At 31.8% G+C, this 21,564-nt stretch overlaps 2 protein-coding genes across 2 annotated transcripts; one reads left to right on the forward strand and one right to left on the reverse strand.

The window, feature by feature from the left end:
- Positions 1–3,605: 3,605 nt before the first annotated feature.
- Positions 3,606–5,056, forward strand: LOC134713972 (uncharacterized). The gene is made up of 3 exons (XM_063575235.1): positions 3,606–3,942; positions 4,306–4,383; positions 4,871–5,056. The coding sequence occupies exons 1-3, from the start codon at positions 3,648–3,650 to the stop codon at positions 4,939–4,941; spliced, it is 444 nt and encodes a 147-aa protein (XP_063431305.1). The 5' UTR covers positions 3,606–3,647; the 3' UTR covers positions 4,942–5,056.
- A 3,824-nt stretch (positions 5,057–8,880) lies between these two features.
- LOC134715364 (PC-esterase domain-containing protein 1A-like) lies at positions 8,881–19,170 on the reverse strand. Its single transcript, XM_063577503.1, has 5 exons — positions 19,061–19,170; positions 16,398–16,501; positions 15,442–15,521; positions 14,418–14,650; positions 8,881–11,201 (listed from the first exon to the last, which is right to left on the reverse strand). Exons 2-5 carry the CDS (start codon positions 16,486–16,488, stop codon positions 10,472–10,474), a joined length of 1,134 nt encoding a protein of 377 aa, XP_063433573.1. The 5' UTR covers positions 16,489–16,501; positions 19,061–19,170; the 3' UTR covers positions 8,881–10,471.
- Positions 19,171–21,564: the final 2,394 nt, after the last annotated feature.

The following is a 21,564-nucleotide window of genomic DNA, read 5'->3' on the forward strand; positions in this document are numbered from 1 at the left end:
ATTCTGAAATTGCAATTATTCTACTTTACTTGCATTCAATACTAAGTATATACTGACTTAACTGTTTACAAAACTTCGAATTTTGAAATGCTAATGCCTTTCTACCTCATGAATATATTACCTTTGCTGTATTTAGCTAAACTTTTCAGTTCTCAATGCTATTCAACTTCGTACTTAACATTTGCCATTTTAACTTTTGTTGATACGAGCATCACTGATGAGTCTTTTGTAGACGAAAAGCGAGTTGCGCAAATACAAAATTTCAAGCTGTCTACCTCAGTAATATATTACTGTTGTTGTATTTAGCTAAACTTTTCTGAGTTCTTAATGCTATTCAACTTCGTACTTAATATTTGTCATCTTAACTTTTGTTGATACGAGCATCACTGATGAGTCTTTTGTAGACGAAAAGCGAGTTGCGCAAATACAAAATTTCAATCTGTGTATCCATGATGCGTTTATTCATAAGTAAGAACAAAGAATGATCAAAATAGCGTGTCTGAGTAGGATGATATATGATGGCTGCTGTGTCAGCTAGCACGGTAAATTTCTGAATTAGCGTGTCCGTCCTATACTAATTACAGGGTACAATTATACCTCAAGAATAAATTTCCACCATGAATTCGAATATTACACCAATCATTAAACTCGTGACATGAAACCCATGCGACAAGTTGATCTATTTCACGCTGGTCAGCATATATTGGTTCGTCAGAATCGTTTGCATAAAACTCCAGTACGCATGAAATCTTTGTTTCAAGGTTGCAAATCTTTGGTTGTAGTTATTGATTACTGTATGCAGAATTTGTACATTGTATCGAAAATTGGCAAAATAATTGGTTTCCAAGTCTGGATATTGGAAGGAAAAATAATTCAAAAACCGCAGACGCACTTTGACATGTGTGTAATCTTCGTGTGCAGATTTGTGGATTTGGGATGAAAACTGTAGGAGGTAATTAAGAACTGACATATTTTGTCTTTACAGTTTCTTTTTAAGCTAAAATAGTTTTGAAGGTTACAACAAAAAACAAACAAGAGTACATACGCTGAAATGTTTCGCCTTGTTAAATTACTGACCATTGTTGAAAATCTTAATGCATTCAAGGTTTTACTGAAAGCTTTACAAACGCTAAACATTTTAATGTTATATGACAATATGTCAATGACAAATAAACCGTGTCAGATAGACATTGAGACCTTACAACAATTAAACCATGAAAATGAGTCCAAGGCTAGATTACGTATACCGTACAATCATTTCATACACGAAATATAGTTGAGCTAGTATTGCTTACAGTACTTGAAAACACAGACACAAATAGACAAAAGCTTAAAATTGAACAGGGAACCTTGAAAATGAAATAAAGCTCAGATGATACTAGACAGACAGTACACCTTATTATCATTCCATACATCAAATATAGACCGATTCCTTATAGTAATTGAAAAGAGACAGAAACTTAACATTTTCAAATGAACATTGATAATCAAATTAAGGTAAGATTATACCAGCCAGACAGAAATGAACCCATAACAATCTTACCATACAACATACAAGTTCACCTACTGCTATAGTATTTGATAAAAGGACATAATCACGTAATTTTAACATTCATCACAAATCCATGAAATGAGGTCGAGGTCAGGTGAACTCTTTCTGACGGATATGTAAACTTTAGAAGGTTTCCAATTTGCAAGGAACCCATACACCAAATATAGTTATCCTATTACTCATAAGTGAGAAAATTCCAATGTCGCTGAACCATGAAAATGAGTTCATGAACCTCAAACAAGGACAATGAGGTCAAGGTCGTGAAAATGAGGTCAAGAACAATAGATTGGCGGACACTTTGTAACATAATGTATCTGCATACAAGATTTGAAGCATCCATGTCTTCTACTATCTAAAATATAATGCTTTATACCAATAGTTTATGCCATCGCCACATAGTGATACATATGTCTCGCATACATCGACAGTGGTTGAGGGCGAGACAGCAATGGGTTCAATTGTCGTTTATTATCAATGATTTCTATGAAGTGGCGATGAATGAACTCAATCATATGACATATTTCTACCTTCGGATTACTGATCATTTTCTATTGTTCGTAGTTTCTGTCCATCTATTTTATCCTACTATCTGAGGATTGGTAGCACAGTTGGTGACATTGGCTATAGGAGAGTTGGAACTGCTTAACATTTTTAAAAGAGCACCAGAGATTACCCTGATTTTTACATGTGTTGCTCATCCAATCTTTAATGTATATATATATATATATTGACGTAAATACAAAATTTAATCCTGGCATCTATAATGAGTTTATTTTCAACCACTGGGCCGATCTTCTCCCTCTTTTAAAGATAATAAACTAAAACCAGAAGAAACAAATTGTATGATTGCCATTAATCCCTGAAATGAACCAACTGACAGTTAAAATAAGTATAAAAAAGAATATGTGGTATGATTGTTAATGAGACAACTCTCCACAAGAGACCACAAGACTTATTTGCAGAATATTTAAGTTTTTTTAAGGTTTTATCTATACTAATTTTCCAGATTCCAGTTAAATCTCTATAAATAGTCAAATATAGTCATTTAGGGTCAATAATTCCTGTTAGGAGTAAACTTTAATTTTACATATTTGTAGTTTTCCTTTTGTAGATCTTTTTTTTTTATTACATTTTCTGTCCATCTACTATATTTTCATACTATCAAAAATAATTTCAAGCAATTCTTTACAGTATCAATTTACGAGTTTTCTGTCCAACTATTATTTTTCAAGCAAATATACTAAAATCGGTGAAAATTCATTCTTTATGGGCAATAAGTATTTAAAGAATTATATCGCAAATATGGGCCATCTTTTTGGAGGCTAAATTGATGTTAGGTAGATAGTGACATTGAAGTTCTATACGTCGCCTAGATGGGTTCACGATTTTTGATGATTTGCCTGCATTTTACCCCTGCGTTCATATTAAGTCATGGTGATCAAAATCTTCAAATGTCTTATACTAAATACCCAAAAAGATGATTGTCAGTACCAATTTCCTTAGTTACTTCAGCGAAAAAGAGCATGCATCTAAAACGCTAACAAAAGAAAGACGAAGTGTGTCGGAAATAATTTACAAAAGTCCGTTGCGCAAGGATGAGCTAAACATTTTTTTTAACATGTTTAATTGATAGCAAACCAGGTTCTCTGAATTCTTAAATTAACCTTACATTTATATATATATTTTTTATTACACGAATTACAAGCTTTTCTCAATAATGCAATAGACAGGAGTTTGAAAATGAATATTTGTAATCAAGCTACACGTAATCCTCAAGAATGGGTTCTACCCTGTATAGCGGTAATTATCCTCATACATTAGTAATTTAGTTTTCAAATAAATGGCAAATGACTGATCCTTGTAAACCATCTTTGGGCTTATAAATTTAAATAAAAAAATGTATGAATGAAACTTGAAAGGGGGTATATATTGCTGGTTTCTCAGATATGAAATTGTCATATATTTTGTATGCACTGTACTGCATTGCAACGAATTGACACATGACGTTAAATCACAAACAATGATCTAAAACGTCACAATTACGACTTGGAAACCTTAGTTCGGGATCAGAGTAAAACAAAACCAAAAGAAAAAAATGGGAGCATCATTTGCTAAGCTCAATTGCTGTGGAAAAATACGCAATAACAAAATAGGCATTGTTCAAAGTTCGATCGAAATAATAAAAAGAACCGAAACTCGACCATCTCCAGAAATATTGCAGGAGTTACAGAGTGTTGGAATTATTTCTGAACGTTCAGGTGGTATGAGCTTTATTGTCGAGACATTAACAGAAAATGAGATGATAAAACCAAGGAGACTTCCAGCTATATCTGTATCTAAAGTGTCACCAAGAAGACTCGCTGACAAATCCAGGGCTAGTACGTCAAAAGGTAATCTTTCAGATTAAGAAAAAATAACTTGAAAGTTGAATTTGAGAACTATCGAGAACTATTGAGAACTCCGAAGCTGATATTGAGAAATGAATGGAATGTGAATTTGGGAATTAACTGGAAGATTGAATTTGAGTTGTGAAGCATACTATGCATCACACATGCGGCTATGTTCATGAAGACACGAATAAGAAATTTTCATAGTTTAATCGTAGATAATTATATAAAATCTACTGTATTTTTATTCTTTCAATATATTACTGCTTTCTTATTCAGGACTTTAAAGGGAACAGCAAATGTCGGTATATTGCATTTATGTAAAAAACGATTTTTTAACAGCATTATGTTTTTTTTCTCGTTTAGAAATCGGTAGTATATATGATAATGCAGATAAGGAACTTATGGTCGAGATTCGACGCATGGAAACCTTGGCTGATAAAGGTAATTCTTAACTGATTCGCAAAATCATTTTAATGTACACATCATAGTTAATTCGGTGACTTTAAAGATTGATATCATTTTTATTAACGTATGTGGTATTGAGGCCGAGTTATGGAAGCCAAATATATTCAAAATTAGATGGAGCACATAAACCAATTTGCTTTGCTCATTGTTGAAGGCTGTACGGTTATTTATATTTAATTTCAAATTTCTGTGTCATTTGGTTTCTTGTGGTGAAATGTTGTCTCGTTGGAAATCTTACCACATCTTCTTCTTTTTTAAATTGTTAGATAAAAACATACAACAAACAAACATATACAAATTCGAACAACAGCAACCCGTACAATCGGTACAATCAAACGACTAGGGATTTAGTTAAATATACGGATTTGGAACTTTAACTGCTATTTTGTTCGAATAGATAAACTCTCTTTATCATGTTTTTACAAAACAATACAATATACAATTTGTCTTTTGTTGTATTTAGGAAAAATGGCGAAAAAGTCGGAAAGAAGAAGGCAGGCAGCAAAAGAAAGAAGGGATAATCGAAATATATAAAAATCAGAAAAAACGAAAATAAATTAAAGACAGGAAATAGAGTAGAACTAGCTATCTCTCAGACTAAAAGAGAAAAGAGAAGAAAACCTGCCAAACCTATCGTTTCCGTATAAACTTTACGATATAAAATAATTTAAAAAAGAATTAACGAATATTTTTTAATGCGAATACTTATTTATATTGTATTTCTTAATTTCAACGAATAAATTTATTTTTACTTTCAAACTTAACATGTTTTATTTTTTATTTTGGAAATGGTTTGTGTTTGTTTTACTTTGAATATGATAATGGAGATGGAGAATTTTTCAAAAAGACACCAACCCGACCAAAGAGCAGAAAACAGTCGAAGGTCACCAATCATCTAAAACTTCCGCTCCAGGAGGTGTGCTTAAGCTGGCCCCAAAACAAAAATGTGTACCTAGTACTAGTATGTCAAAAGCTCCTGATTTAGGACAGGGGCAAATATGAGCATGGTTTAACATGTGTTTTTCAAAGATCTATACTGCCCCTACCTCTAGCCAAAAGTAGAAAAAACAAACACACAGCAATACACGCACAGTAAAACTATACAATATATTACATCAGGTAGCGTCCTACAATGAAAAGACGAAATCAACATTTGATTGGTTGAAACTATCCCACTTGGGATCGAACAAAACTTCATATTCCCCTCTAAACGTCGGGATTGCTTTGTGTGACGTTACCATGAAACATTAACCGCTGGGCCTAGAAATAGTAGAAAAACTAAGATGTACTCAAATAGTATTACAGTAATGCAACTTTATACACATTATCATTATTCTATCATGGCACTACGGCTTCCTCCACGAAAAATAACTGGCCGCCACTAAATATCCCAAAAGCGGTGATTAAAAGTGGTGTTACAATACCAAAACCCAATCAAACTCATTGTTCTATCACAAGTAGGTCCGATCACACTAACTCCAATCAACATTGAATATTGTCATTCAAAGTCATTCGACCATGTCATAGGGGTTATGGCACCAAAACAGTCATCAGACTGATATTTACTGATAACTTGAAACAAAAGTTCATTGATTTATCACAGTCAAGTAGTGCCTATAATTAAACCAACTTAGGCAGAAAACTTAACATTGGAAATTGTTCATTAATTCAAAGTTACTTTAGACCACGACTATGGGGGACAGGACATCAAAATGGTCGTTTAACTGATGTTTATTAATAGAAATGCAACTTCATGTCAAATATCAGTAATGATCTATTGCAAGTAGTTCCTAACAAACTAATTCAACACAAAACTTAACAATTGTTGATGCCTCTGCCCAGTCCCTGCCAGAAAAGCAATCTCTATGTCTCGCTGGCAAGCCAAAAACAAAGTGCTTGTATGAACTGAAGCCGGGTTGGGGATTTCTTTAATTCATCAGTGGAAGTAAAATATTGCACTATAAACTAAAGTTCTGGACAAAGGAGAATAACTCACAATTTTTTTAAGGACATCGTTGATATTTTCAGAACATATATTAGATTCCTGATCTCGCAGAAGTTATGTAATTTTCTCAACAAGTATAACATCATTTTGTAACTTGAATATCTGAATATATTTCATTAATAAATTTCTGCAAATGTCCATGTAAAGGATGTATAGAATGTTGTGATTAATGCATTATACTTTGTATATACCAATGGTAGTGATAAAGTAAAACCATGCATAGAAGATTTAGATATCAAATCAGTACCATAGGTTTGATTGCTTTTCATGCAATCTTTATCCCAAAACTAGAGTCCGTAAAGAACCAGGTCTCTAACCTATATAACTATGTCTATGATCATCTCCAATAAAAGACTCTCTCCAATGTTAAGGCTAAGAATAGAACTCATGACCAAAATCTGTTTTTATGTTCAGTTTCTTTCTATTTTCATAAGGTTTTGCCCAAAATACTATAACAAGTTGGTCAAGTCTTGCAGAAATTTTCTCTTATTTCTGTTTTCCGTTTTCCAGTCTATTTAGATATTAGTCAAAAATGTAGACTTCATTATCAAAGGGCAATAACTCCAAAAAGGGGCCATCAGAGGATTTCAAGAATGGTAACTTATTTGTAGATATTGTCTTTGAATATGTATCTGTCTATACTACCAGTAGTTTTTCAAAAATTAGGCAAAAACGCAAAACAGTGGCATCCAGAAATTTCCACAAGTGGGGCCCACTGACTGCATAAGTGGTGGCCAAGTCCGGTCATGTTTCAGTGATTTCTTATATAAGCAACCCAATTTTTCCCAGAAAAGAGGAGTACAGGCCCCATGTGCCCCCTCCAAATCTGCATCTGCAAAAAAAATGATAACAAGAGTGCATACTCTGAAATGTAACACCTTCTTTACTTATCATTGATATTTAGTTGATAGTCCTAAATATAAAGCTTTATTACACTATAGTCATGTAAACTTAATATTAACCAAGAAAGTTAAACATTAACATATGAACCATGCCAGGCAGACATGTACAGCTAACAATTCTTCCATACAACAAATTTAGTTGACCTACATGTATTGCTTATGGTTTAAGAAACTGGCCAAAACAAAACAAAACTTAACACTAAGCAATGAACTGTGAAAATGAGGTCAAGGTCAAATAAAACCTGCAAAACTAACATATAGATCATAAAATATTTCCACAAACCAAATATAATTTACCTATAATTGCATATAGTTTTTGAAAAAAAGAACAAACTCAAAAACAGAACTCTGTCTACTGAACCATGAAACTGAGGTCAAGGTCAGATGACACCTGCCAGCTGGACATATACACATTGCAATCATTTCATAATCCAAATATAGTAGACCTATTGCATACAGTATAAGAATAAGACCAAAACACAAACTCAACTTGACCACTGAACCATGAAAACTAGGTGAAGGTCAGATGACATCTTTCAGTTGGACATGTACACCTAAAAGTCCTTCCATACACTGAATATACTAGACTTATTGCTTAGTCTATAATTTTAGTAGCTGAGATATGGACTTGACCAAAACTTTACCTTGTACACTATATAATGAGGTCGAGGTTAAGTGAAAACTGTCTGGCAGGCATGAGGATCTTGCAAGGTATGCACATACCAACTATAGTTATCCTATAATATCTTATAATAGGAGAAATTTAACATTACAAATTTTTTTTTTTTTTCAAGTAGACCCTGAACCATGAAAATTAGGTCAAGGACCTTGGACATATGACTGACAGAAACTTTGTAATATGAGGCATCAATATACAAAGAATGAATCATCCAGGTCTTCCACCTTCTAAATTTTAAGAAGTAAGCTAACAGCGCTGCCACATCACTAAAAAACATCATAAACAGGCAATAACTCCAATTATCTACATATTTCAATTCATTGGATTTGTTTTTAGATCTTGTCTAGTTGATCATTTTTGGTTTATTAAGTTTCTATCTTTTTATTATAGTTTTTCAGATATTGAGCAAACATGACCAAAAAAAGGTTGGTTATATGTCTCAAGGGCAATAACTCATGTAAGAAGTTGTCTGACAGTTTTGAAATAGATAGACGATGTGATCAAATCATTTTGAACATTTTTTTCTACAAACAGATTTCTCCATTCATAGCACTTTTCAAAAAAAAAATAGCCAAACCTGCATTTTCGCTTATGGTCTTTTTTCACCCATGTCAGTCATGTTTGTTGGCAAATGGGGTCATCAGACATATTTAATAACTAGATACCATAATGAAGGTTGTGATTATGTTCGGTGGAATTTGGCCTTGTAATTTTAGAAAATATTTTTGTAAAAGACGATGTCAGACAATGACAATGGATGCAGAGGCCAAGTGATGACAAAAGCTCGGTCAGGTGAGCTAGGATATCAAGACTGAAGGCTAACTCAGTGGAATCTAATGGTAAAAAGATAAATAGCTAGCCATAATTTTAAGTAAATATTCAACAAGTAACTTTAGTTAGCTTTATATAAGAAAACAAATATATGTACAATTGTAACTATAACATAATAAGAAGTGAACAACAAATGATCAAACTGGCCACTTACTTACCTTTACTGTTACAAATGAATTTCAAGTAAGGGGTCATCAATAATTGTCAACCATTTTCGAAGTGTACAAAACACACTTAAAGGGAGAGGGGTAAAAAATCAACATTTTTACAGTACGCTTTTTTTTTCTTTTTTCAATTTTTTTCATTTTCACAGGGTTCACACATTGATGTCATCAAGTAAATAGTCAGATGTAATTCATGTTATTTTCAATGCAAATTTCTGTATCAACTTTAATAGACTTTAGAAGAATGATTAATCTTAAAATCTGAAAAGGGTGGTGGGTCTGAAAAAGTGTATAATTTGTACACTTTGGAAAATGGTTGACCCCGAAGTTTTACAAGTGAAAATCATCAGAAAAACTTAATGAAAATATAATTTGCTAAAACATTCCACACAATAGAAAAGAATTATTATACATGTTTCTGTAAATGCAATGTTTTGATGTTTTTAGCGTTTTCCAAATAAGTCCAAGGACACTGAAATTCTTTAAAAATGTTCTGATGTCACATGACTTAATTTTTTCATTCAAAAAAAGGTGTATTTAGTATCTGATAATTTAATCTTGTTTGTAATTTACATAAAAATAAAAACAACAACTTCAATTACACAATTTTGCTTCTTGATTCTTTAAATATATATGTTAAACATGTTAAAAATGGATAAATGATAGCACCATCATAAAATTAGCTCCTTTTCAAGGTAATGTATCAACACATTTGGATAAAAAACCTATATTATATTTTTGTCAAAATCGAAATTTCCATAATAATTTTGAAATTTTATACAAAAATTAAACTTACATAAAGTATGTATAAAAATAAAACAGGAAAACAGTAACATATTGTATTGGATAAAAAAAAATAGAGAGCAATGGTTAAAAAAATAGAGCAATGGTTTATATCAGAACACTCAATTCAAATTAATAATGCATATCAAGTAGGATCTGTTATATTTTCAATACCAATGAAAACATCATTTGCAAGGGATGCTTTCAATGAAAGCATTTATAACAACACTTGACGGAAGTAAAAAACATGATGAAAACATGCTCAAATTAAATAGATGATTGAGAATGTTGGGTATACAAATATATATTTAGAAACAACATTGATTTCTAACTTCTACTTATCTTTAGAAATCTAATAGAAATTTGTCACTCATCATTTTAGAATCTAAATCTACTATCTACAGTCTATATCTAAATATGAGCACTGTATATTGTGGGTTTAAAGGGCTGTTAATTAAGAACTATAATTGTTTTCGTTTGTATTGATGTTATTTCAAAAAGATTTCACTTAATCTGGATCTGGAGTCTTAAATTTTTAAGGTTTTTTTTTTAATAAGAGAAAGTTTTACACAGCACTAAATATTCTTATCCCAAAACACAAGCACTATATACAACATACTCAATCAAACTAACAACATTAACAAATAATCATTAGTTTAGACACTGACACACACAACATGTATCTTGACAACTTTCAAGCTTAACGGTTAAACATGAAAGGTTGTTGAAAACATTCAAATGGAGTGTGGTATGGTTGATCTCGTAATCGTGATCGGTTCCTGTTCATACCATTTGTTGGATGAAAGTCATCATTTGCATATGGTTGCCATTGGTAACCTGAGGTATTGTTGTTGTTTATGACAGATCTAGTAATATTAAAGTCCCTAATAGGTCTCTGTCTACAACTCTCATTGATCAATGTCCTCGATACACCAAAGTTTATTGGGGAGACAGCAGCAACAGGTGGCCGTCTGCTGAGATTATCTCCCATGGAATGGTTGAATCTGTTTACAGGAGGGGGTAACAGAGGTAACATTCTTTTAACGGATTCTGGTGCATTCTCTCCCCATGCATCTGCTAAATGAGTCAGGATGAGATTTGTGATTCTACGATGAGCTGTCATGTCCCAGTGGATACCGTCCCCAACTCTGCGTTGAAGCTGACCACGGAGATAGTAATGAAGATCTAAAAAGTCATATCCATTAGAAGATATTATCTGTCGAGCATAAAAATTAGCCTCTAAAATGTCCAGTCTTAATGTCGAGTTCATAAATTCAATCTCTGGAATAATGAAGCCTCCTCTAGCATCTTTACTTATAGGTAAAGTAGCATTCCATAATACTAAACATTCTTCTGGAAGACATTCTTTGAATCTCTGATATAGTTTATCTAAGTTTTCCTTGTACATTTCAACACTTGCTTTACCATATCTGAAAATGAAATAAAAGTTTTAAATGATGCAAGCATAAATGTAAACTACAGGTAAAATTATATTTTCTGGTTCATATTTTTCTTGAAACTTATACTGCAGATCCATTTTTAACCTTTTTGTATTCAGTTTTGTGCTTCTTTTAACATGTAATTCAAAACATTAAAAAAATCCCACAGTATTGTATACAGAGTTTCTTAAATAAACTATGAAGTTCCCTCTTTCTTTAATAATAAAATATGGTTACAACTGATGTGTGTCTGTATAACAAGGAAAATTTACAGAACAGAATGAAAGACACTTCAGCAACCCATGACCCAAATTATTTATCAACTTTAGTTTTATAAGTCTCCTTTTGGAAGAAAAAAAAAGGTTCTTTACTTTAAATTAGCATTCTAATCTAAAGGTTTTGATAGTGTAATACTTTCAGTCAGGGGTACTGGTCCGAGTACACAGTTATCGTCCTTTGATTTTCGTTGTCCACAAATATAGTCCTTAATGTGGACAGTGTGTTACTTGCCAATTTATGTTATACCCCTTCCAAATTTAATTCTCCATGTTTTATGCCTCATATAGCAAGTTGGGGGGTGAAATGACACTGTAAAAAAATTTGGGTCATAAATATTTAGGTAAAGTAGTGATTAGGTCCAGCTGAAAAAGGTCAAAAATTAGCACTTCGGAAGCTGTCAAAAGATTTCAAGACCCCCTTAACACAAAATTGTCCATATTTTGAGTTAGAGCTGATGAAGTTTTCTATAATTTTGATATAATTTGTCCCAAAAGTAGTACAACACGCTGTAAAAATGTTATTGAGAAAGCGCAGGTGAGATTTTTTTTATTTACATTTATTGTCTAAAAGAAATGCACTACGAAATAACTGTGTACTCGGACCTAACAGGTGAAATCAGGAAATATAGAATCTGTACTTTGGCAACTTCCCTGAATGATCTGATGGTGTCAATTTGTCAAATAGCATAAAACTAAAGGATTTAAACTTTTATTTGATAGAATTTCTGCAAAAATGACCAATTTTGGCATTATATGGTCAAAATAAGCATTTCATAGCTTTTTCAATTTTGATGCATAAGTGGCATTTTGACTTTCTATCTGACATGTTTTCATGTGTCAATTTTTGTGTTTCTATGCTTTAATCCAGTTGTATTACTCATTTGTGAACTCTGAATCTACAGAAAAGAAGATTATCTCAGACAATATGAGCAAAGTGTGTTGTATAAATGACCCTCATCTAACGCCCTGTTTAGATCAAGTTAAATGTGAGGAGCATGGTACATAAAAGTTGAAGTCCATAATAAAGACCTCACTAAAATTGTATAAAAAGCATTTAACAATGTCTTTTGTACCTGTTTCATTTCACATAATATCTTTCTTTACCTCTGTAGGATACCATGGGGTTCATATATAAGCCTGTTGAGACTAAAATTGATGCAAGTATTTCACTAAAAAGTGTAAAATCTTTGTATCAGACCATACTGTCTGCTCAAAAAGTTGAATGTAATAGGCTTTTTGTGCTCAGATTTATTGTATCATGTCACCTGAGTATAGAAATGATAGAAAAGACACAAATTTTTATTTCCTATAGCTTCAATATGCATTTTTAAATGTAAATATGTGCTACGGCCTAAATTGACCCTAAATTATTTTTAGTCATACTTGGCCTAAGACCCTTTTAAACTAATATGAAATGTTATTTGTTAGTTTTCTTTCCATTTAAAGTACATTAAGTACATATGTAAGGATTATTTATAATCAAAAAGCTTCACAAATTTAAAATTGCTGGAAAATATTACATCTTAATGTAAGGCTCCCCTTCATTGGAAAACCTCCATTTTTAGGCACAGGCTCATATAAATTTGACTTTTGAAAAATTATGCTAAGTCTGATATATAAAATGAGTACTGTATTGCTTTAAATACATGATGTATTATATATTAAGGCATTTTAAAAGTATTTTTTTGCAATATTTTAATTTTAAAAGCCCCAAATGTTGATAGTTGAAATTTCTCAATTTTAACGTCCAAATTTAACACGTAAAGTTGAATATAGAATTAATCATAGTGTTTATAATATATATCCTATTGCTATGAAACTTTGTAAGCAGTCTTATAATATATTAAGCTTTTGTCATACCAAGTTTTATAAAGATTGGGCAATTTTTTCTATCCTATTAGGTCCGAGTACACAGTTATCGTCCTTTGATTTTCGTTGTCCACAAATATAGTCCTTAATGTGGACAGTGTGTTACTTGCCAATTTATGTTATACCCCTTCCAAATTTAATTCTCCATGTTTTATGCCTCATATAGCAAGTTGGGGGGTGAAATGACACTGTAAAAAAATTTGGGTCATAAATATTTAGGTAAAGTAGTGATTAGGTCCAGCTGAAAAAGGTCAAAAATTAGCACTTCGGAAGCTGTCAAAAGATTTCAAGACCCCCTTAACACAAAATTGTCCATATTTTGAGTTAGAGCTGATGAAGTTTTCTATAATTTTGATATAATTTGTCCCAAAAGTAGTACAACACGCTGTAAAAATGTTATTGAGAAAGCGCAGGTGAGATTTTTTTTATTTACATTTATTGTCTAAAAGAAATGCACTACGAAATAACTGTGTACTCGGACCTACTACTTGTACAAGTAATCTTTATTTACTTGAAGAAGTAAACAAAATATACTTATACATAAAATGTATAAATTAATTTTAATGTTTGAATAATCTCCCCTTAATTTTCTCAAAAATTTACTTTTTAAATTCTTTTTTCAATTTCACAAAATTCTCAAGTTTTGAGATGTAAAATCATGCAGATTCCCATTTTTCTCAGGTTAGCTCATAATTTTTTATAAGAATCTCATTAATTCAACAAAAAAACTGATTGCACAGCGATCTTAAGTATTTGCACATGGCCTTCAAAAATTGCTCCTTGGGGGCTTGTAAATGAGCAGTTTTCTGAAGATAACAGACAAATGAGATTTTCACTGTCCAAGAAATTACGCTTAAACTATACGTTAAGACATCTGTAAAGGACAGTCAATTCTTTAAACAAAGAAGTTCTAAGAAATCAGGAAAAGAAGATAAGGAACATAACTAGGCAAAAGAATAATTTACCTGTAAATAAAATAGACTTGTATAAGTATCCTACAAATTTACTGTCTCCTTCTTATAATTAAAACTAACAAAATTTATAAGAAAATAACAATGACCTTGTGATATCCCACAGACAAGAGTTCATAATGACAACATCAGGTTTTGGGTCTTCAGACAGATCTGAAAGAATGGATTCAATATAGGTGTTGTAACAACGTGTGACAAAGTAGAATCTGATCAGGTTATAATCTGTCTGGTATTGTCTGATCTCTCTGTAGTTCTTCCCATTTGTCATTACACCTTTCTGTCCACCCTCAATTAATTGGTCACCAATGAAGGAAAATTCTCCCTAAAAGAAAAGAAGAGGTAAAGAAAAACACATTTCAGTACTTGTTTAATGTCTACAGAAATACTTATCAGTTTTGTTTAAATTAAATCAGTTTAGTATTCATAAATAGCAGGGATTCATACGATTGTTACTTATAACTTGATGCATAGATCTCAATATGCTAAAAGTGTAAAAGTATGCTCGATTTTCAATTATGAATGTCATTTTATCAAGAAATGAATTTTCTTTTTGAAATTCTATTCATGTTTACAAGCATTGACCAAAGATGCGCTTCTCTTCTGACATACTAAATAAAAGTGTGCATAATCAAAACTTTTACATAGTTTCATCACTGTCATTGTTTTACTATCAATTTGTTTACTTTTTCATAAGAAGAGTTACTCTATGTTTGTTCTCACAAATATTTTTGTTTTGCAAGAGCTATTAAATAATTTCTTGCTTGCAATCTTCTAGAATACTTTTGTTGTTTTAAAAATAGCTTATTTGGAAGGTGACTTGCAAAATGCAAAACAATTTTTATACAGAAAAATAAAAATAAAATATTTACCAATTATTAGGAGCTTGTTGTCGACATTTTTAAACACTGGCCTCAAGTTTCATATAAAAACTTAATATATTTTCAATGACCATTTAATGCTTTGTACAATTATTTTCATTTATAAGGTGTTTTTGTTTTAAGGGCCATGTGTATAAAGCAACTTCTTTCAAAGTGTATAAGGATCACAAATATATTATTTAATACTCGAACAGAAATTAGTTCTGCTTATTTTACAAAAAAAACTATTAAATACCTTCTTCCTTAAGTCAGTTTCCCTCAAGTACTTGTTTTTCTGTAGCAATAAAACCAGGTCCTTATAAATACCTCTCTGGACTGAAATATATAAGTTTGTCAACATGGTCAGCAATGTAAAAAATCATGTAAGAAGTATCTTCATTTTTTATTTACCTTTTATGTTAAAATATCAAAGTGCTCATGAAAACAGACAGTTTGTAAAGATTGATTTCAGTTTGCCTGGAAGATTGCTTGAAAATTAAAAATTATATAGTATAACAAACAAAACACATATTCAGTCAACTCTCTTCCTTTGTGCATTATTGTGAACTTAGTTTAGCTTTTCATATCCTTTCAAGTTTGGTATACATGTACACATGTATTTAATATTCTTATACCAAATTAAAATAAACTGTTTTCAAAGTATATATAAGACACTAAAGCTATAAAATTGGAACTCTAACTTCCATTTAAATATATAAGGACTGTAAGCAAAGTATTTTGATCACTTTAAAAGAACTAGCGTTTAGACTTTAAAAAAATGCAAAAAATGCTGATAAATCTATTTTCAAAACAAAGTTTTATATCAAGAGACGGAGAAAATTGTAAATAATCATGAACTGAGATTTTAATTTGCATTTCCATTTGGATGTGATTAGGCAAAATAATTTAAAGTTGACCTACATTTGTACTTGGAAGGCCTCTTAAAAAGGATTCCACAATGTAGATAATTTAATGTAGATTTACAACATAACAAGTTTCAGTTTACCTTCAATCACAGAATCAGAATATAATGGAAGTTTGTGATCTAACAAATTCATAAACATACATTTTAGATATGAGTTAGGAACTTACATATAAGAAAAAGGTAAATACCTTTTTTTTTAAATTCAGAAATAAGGGCCTATGTTTTAATAACCATATTTCTGACTAAAAAACCTTGTTAATGGAGTGAAGACTGATTCTTGTACTTACTTGAATCCCCGATGATAACAATGAATTTGTTATGTAGTAACTTGTTAGCATCATCCTGTAGAAATATGTGCGTATTAGAAGTCTTCACCATCTCTATAGAATATCTGTTGAAACAAAACATTTGTAAATAATATACTTAAATGTTTATATCTATAAGACATCTCTAGAGAACACTTGTATGGAATCTTATGACAACAAGAGGCTGCAGATGTCAAACCCTGAACAGTTGTCAGAGCAAGTATGGACACAACATTTAAGCTTAAACAGCTCTGAATTTGGATTGAGATTGAATATTTGATACAGCATAGGTTTGTGATCATAACACAAAATAAAACATTTACCTAGCATGGTCAAATATCCAAAATCTAGTACATTGCTAGATTCAGCATACATATGTATCATTTATCTGTATGTTTTTTTTTGTGCATTTTTCATTTAAGAAATGGCATGCATATTTGTGGCTTTGTGACCATTGATTAAGAAAAATAATGTGAAAATTTGGTATTGTTTGAATCTGTAAATTATATTTGTTCAGTATCTACCTTGTTTAAACAATCTATACACCACAATAAAATGCTTTGCTGAGCACAGCCTGATATGACTGCATTTGTCGAAACCCTGATCAGTTGGGACAAATTTGGACACAATGTTCAAGCTTGATACTGTCTAAATTAAGAATGTGATAAATCTTTGGACATTATAGGTTTCTGACACAAAATAAATGTGGTCAAATTAAAAAGCCGTCGATTTCCTGTGAATTTGATAAACAAAACTAATCCTGGAAATGAGTCCATAATTGCTTGTTAACATTTTAGTATTTAGCAAGACTTTGTCTTCAAAATCTCAGTAAATTTTACATGTAGCGATGTTTGAGAAATTTGTTGTTTTGAGCCATTAAAATCATTTCAATTTCAAACTGTTGCCTTCAATTAGTTGCTCTTGAACAAATTTAGGAAAATGGTAGGAAAATTCAGGTCAGAAGTAAATGCAATGCAACAGTTTAACAAGTTTGTTTAAGCTAAGAGTATGAGCATACTCATCAACATGATTTTGACCAAAGTTTTAAAAAAAAAGGCCTTTGGGCCCATAACATTTAAGTTAATTCAAAATGACCATGATGACTGAAATTAGGTAAAAAAAAAAATCCCTTATCCTTTGAATTATTCATATTTATTTTAATAATTTCATAATAATTTTTGCAGTGGGGACCAGCTGTCTAAATTTGATTTTACATTTTCCCTGAAATTTGAGCTTCAACCAGCTGATAGTCCAAAAAAATATAAAACTTCCTTAAAACTGTCACATAAACTTAACATTAACCAAAAAAAACTAAACATTCACCAATAAACCATTAAAGTGTGTCAAGGTCAGATGTACCATGCCTGCTTGACAGCTAACAATTCTTCCATACAACAAATATAGTTCGATTCTCAATTTTATTGACCTATTATTTATGTTTTAGGAACAGACCAGTACAAAAAAACCTCACACACAGCAATGAACAGTGAAAATGTGGTCAGTCAAATAAAACCTGTACAACTAACATATAGATCATAAAATATTTCCATACACAAAATGTAGTTGACCTATATAGCTATTGCATATAATATTAGAAAAAAAGACCACAACTCAAAAACTTAAATTTAACCACTGAATCATGAAAATGAGGTCAGGGTCAGATGACACCTGCCAACTAGACACGTACACCTCACAATCATTCCATACACCATATATACTAGACATATTGCTTATAGTATCTGAGATAATGACTTGACTATCAAAACTTAACTTGGTTCACTGATCCCTGAAATGAGGTTGAGGTCAAGTGAAAACTGTCTGACGGGCATGAGGTCATTGCAAGATATGCACATACCAAATATAGTTATCCTACATGTATTACTTATAATAAGAGAGAAATAAATATTACTTTTTTGTTTTCAAGTAGTCAATGAACCATGGAAATGAGATCAAGGAAGAAGAACGTGAAATATAATTGCCATATCATGATGAACTAAAAATTCCTTGCAGGTCGATCTTTTTAATGATTTCATGAAACACAGAGTATAACTAACGAACCTTTTTCACATCTGCATGTGAATTAAAAATGGCAAAACATGTAGCACAAAAATAACCCTATTTCCAAAGTATGCAAAATCAAATACCATTTGTTGGTCATCCCTGGTCCAAAAAATATGATGAAGTCTTGTTGGCAAGGCTATTTAAATATTTTTTTTCAAGATTGGCTTCTAGGCTGCTCCTTCTCAATTTCAGGAAAAATGAACATCATTGACCAGAAGACAAAGTCAGACTCTCAGGCACTTGTTTATAAATCCATGATATTAAATTATAATAATTAAAGGTCGACAATCCATATAAATGGAAAGAAACAAGTTCCTGTGCATGAAGATTTAAAAGTATAAAACTCTACAGTAACTGTTCTATGTCAGAGAGAAATTTTGTTGATTATTCTTTAGTTTTCTATGTTGTGTCATGTGTTCTATAATTTATAAATTTGTTTGTCTGTTTCAGTGTTTGTCTATTTCTTTTTTTTTAGCCAGGCGTTGTCAATTATTTTCGATTTACGAGTTTGACTGTCCCTCTGGTATCTTTCGTCCCTCTTTTGTAATTGCATTTCTTATGATACGGGAAAACTAATGTATCACCTTTTTATCTTCAGGCTGTAGGCTGTAGCAGGCAATATGTTTGTTTGTCAACTTGTGGTTGTCGAAAATTTAGGACTTCCGGTAAATAATCGCGGGAAACCGTGCGGTGAGGGGTCGTCTCAAGATTGTTTTTTTGTTTTTTTCCCCGCAGATTTTTTTCATTGTATGAAGTGTTTTTTTTTTCTTTCTTTAGCTTCTGTTTTGATTTATATTTTTCGGCTTTGTTTTTCTGCTGCCGGACTTATAGTTGTTGGGTTTTTTTTATTAAAAAAAGGGGGGGGGGGGGGGGTATTGAAGCCATACATATTAGTCGTGGATTTAGTGGTAGGGTTCCGAGGGTTTGAACCTCACTTTTTTAACGATCAATGCATTTGAATGGGAATATATAGTTGGAACCACATCCCATCTTTGTCCTGGGTAAAATTTTTTTTTTTTTTGTATCAGCCACTGGGGTGGGGGTAACTTCCTATTATTGGGTATACAGGGATGTGCCAAAAATATGGGTCATAATTTTGCGAGATTTTATATTGAAATGACCTTCCTTTTTAATGACATCCTATATTAAAATGCATTTACGTTTGATAACCAATATCACAATCCATGCGTATATATAACGATAAAATATATGTGCACTAAACGATGTCAATTCATATATAAAAACTTAAGGGCAGCTGTTATATTTATGAATTATCAGTGCTGATGTCATGAGTTAGTGCTTATATAAGCATAGCTCATATTTTAAATATTGTATATAAGTATAGGTCGTTCTTTCTTAAATATTTATTTAACTATAGGTACTGAATTTCAGTGAATGTTATATTAAAATGGGTACGTTTTTTGAGGCAAAAATGGCACACCCTTCCAAAATAATATCGAAGTTAACCCCCCCCCCCCCCCCCCCTGTGGTATCAGCCCCTGTATTATCATAATCTGAAAAGCCCAGGATAAAAGAAAGAAAAATATTTCAAAGAAACAGCCAAATTATGACATGTATAAAATAAAATTAAAAAAATATGCCAGATGATGACTTCTCATTCACAGCAAAGAACTTCTTTGAGGGGGAGGACAGGGGTAAGGGAGACAGGGAGAAAGGGGGTAGGAGAAAGGAGAAAGGGGTGGGACAAAGGAGAAAGGGGGTATGAGAAAGGAGAAGAGGGGTGGGAGAAGGGAGAAAAAGTTGGAGAAAGGAGAAAAAATAAAATATCTCTCCTTTTAAAAAATGATCTAATATTTCAAGAAAAAATATCTCAAAAGGAGATGTTTTATTCTAATGGGAGAAAGGAGAACGGGGGTAGGAGAAAGGAGAAGAGGGGTGGGAGAAGGGAGAAGGGTACCCCTCTTCTTTGGTTCCAGCCTTGAAAGAGTTAAATAACACATCGGTGGCATGCTTGGAATCCATTCAGCTCTAAGTCAATTTTCGGTTTGGGACTCATTCTTGGTGGGAACAGTATATCTAACAATAAATATGTTCATGATTAAAGCCATGTTTTTGGGATTGGCCATGTTCCATTTTAAATAAAAATGTAGGCCTCAGGCTCAAATGATATGACTCCTAGCTCTTAAAGTAGGAATCTAGTATTTAAAAAGATACATGGGTTCCATAGAAACTGGAGCCTGTGTTGTTTCCAAAGAAGTATTGTTGTTTAAAATGAGAAACTGGTGCCTGCTTTAAGTCCTCTAGCTATCTCCTAACTAAAAACAAGGTTTTGAATCTGGAATAATCTTGAATTATGACAAACTGATGAGAAAATTTTGATGAAAACTAACCCAAATAAATATGATTAGCCATCTGTCATGCCTATTTAAAGGGGGTTAGTTAGTTCATATTGAAATGATAGCGAAAGTAAAATTAACCTTAGCCATGCCTATTTAGTTGGGTTAGTCTTCATAATACATTCCTTATTGTCGTTTGTTCTAATTTTGGATTCCACCACTGTCCCAATATTATCCATAAATGATGAAAATAAGACCATATGCTTAAGCATATATATTTCAATTAAATAATTTAGCATGTAACCTAATAAAATTTCCCCACAGATTCAACTCCTCTATTGGTCCTACTTTTTAATTAATTTACCCAATTGAAATCCACATTTTTGGTTCTAATATAGTTTTAGAAGTAAAACCCATTTAAGATGGCCTGAATTTAAACATCATAATTTTCAAGTTTTTATCTGTAAAGCACAACAAAAAAATCAATGTTGAAAATTTTGTCCGAAAGCAACTTTTATTAATGTTTGAATCACTGCATCCATTCAACAGATTGGAAATATTCTATTGATATTGAATAAATACAAATCACATCCACATCCACATTTGTATGTGTAAAACATGAATTTTCATCTTTGAGAAGATTTTTTTTTTTCACTCGGATAAATGAATCAATGAATAATAGAATTCTCTAAGAAGATATCTAAAGGTTTCATGAAGAACAATAGCTATTGTATCTATATAGGGATTCAGTGGGACAATAGAACTTCCAAAAATTTGAAAAGATTGACCCA

The sequence above is a fragment of the Mytilus trossulus genome, chromosome 4 (genome assembly GCF_036588685.1).
Source record: "Mytilus trossulus isolate FHL-02 chromosome 4, PNRI_Mtr1.1.1.hap1, whole genome shotgun sequence".
NCBI lineage: Eukaryota > Metazoa > Mollusca > Bivalvia > Mytilida > Mytilidae > Mytilus > Mytilus trossulus.

Excerpts from the sequence above, each read along its gene's own strand:
- LOC134713972 (XM_063575235.1), top strand. The coding sequence starts at position 3,648 with ATGGGAGCATCATTTGCTAAGCTCAATTGCTGTGGAAAAATACGCAAT. Across the intron at positions 3,943-4,305 it reads CAGGGCTAGTACGTCAAAAG|AAATCGGTAGTATATATGAT; the intron begins GTAATCTTTCAG and ends TTTCTCGTTTAG. Across the intron at positions 4,384-4,870 it reads GGAAACCTTGGCTGATAAAG|GAAAAATGGCGAAAAAGTCG; the intron begins GTAATTCTTAAC and ends TGTTGTATTTAG.
- LOC134715364 (XM_063577503.1), bottom strand. The coding sequence starts at position 16,488 with ATGGTGAAGACTTCTAATACGCACATATTTCTACAGGATGATGCTAAC. Across the intron at positions 14,651-15,441 it reads AAACTGACTTAAGGAAGAAG|GGAGAATTTTCCTTCATTGG; the intron begins GTATTTAATAGT and ends CTTTTCTTTTAG. Across the intron at positions 11,202-14,417 it reads TGTCTGTGGGATATCACAAG|ATATGGTAAAGCAAGTGTTG; the intron begins GTCATTGTTATT and ends TTTCATTTTCAG.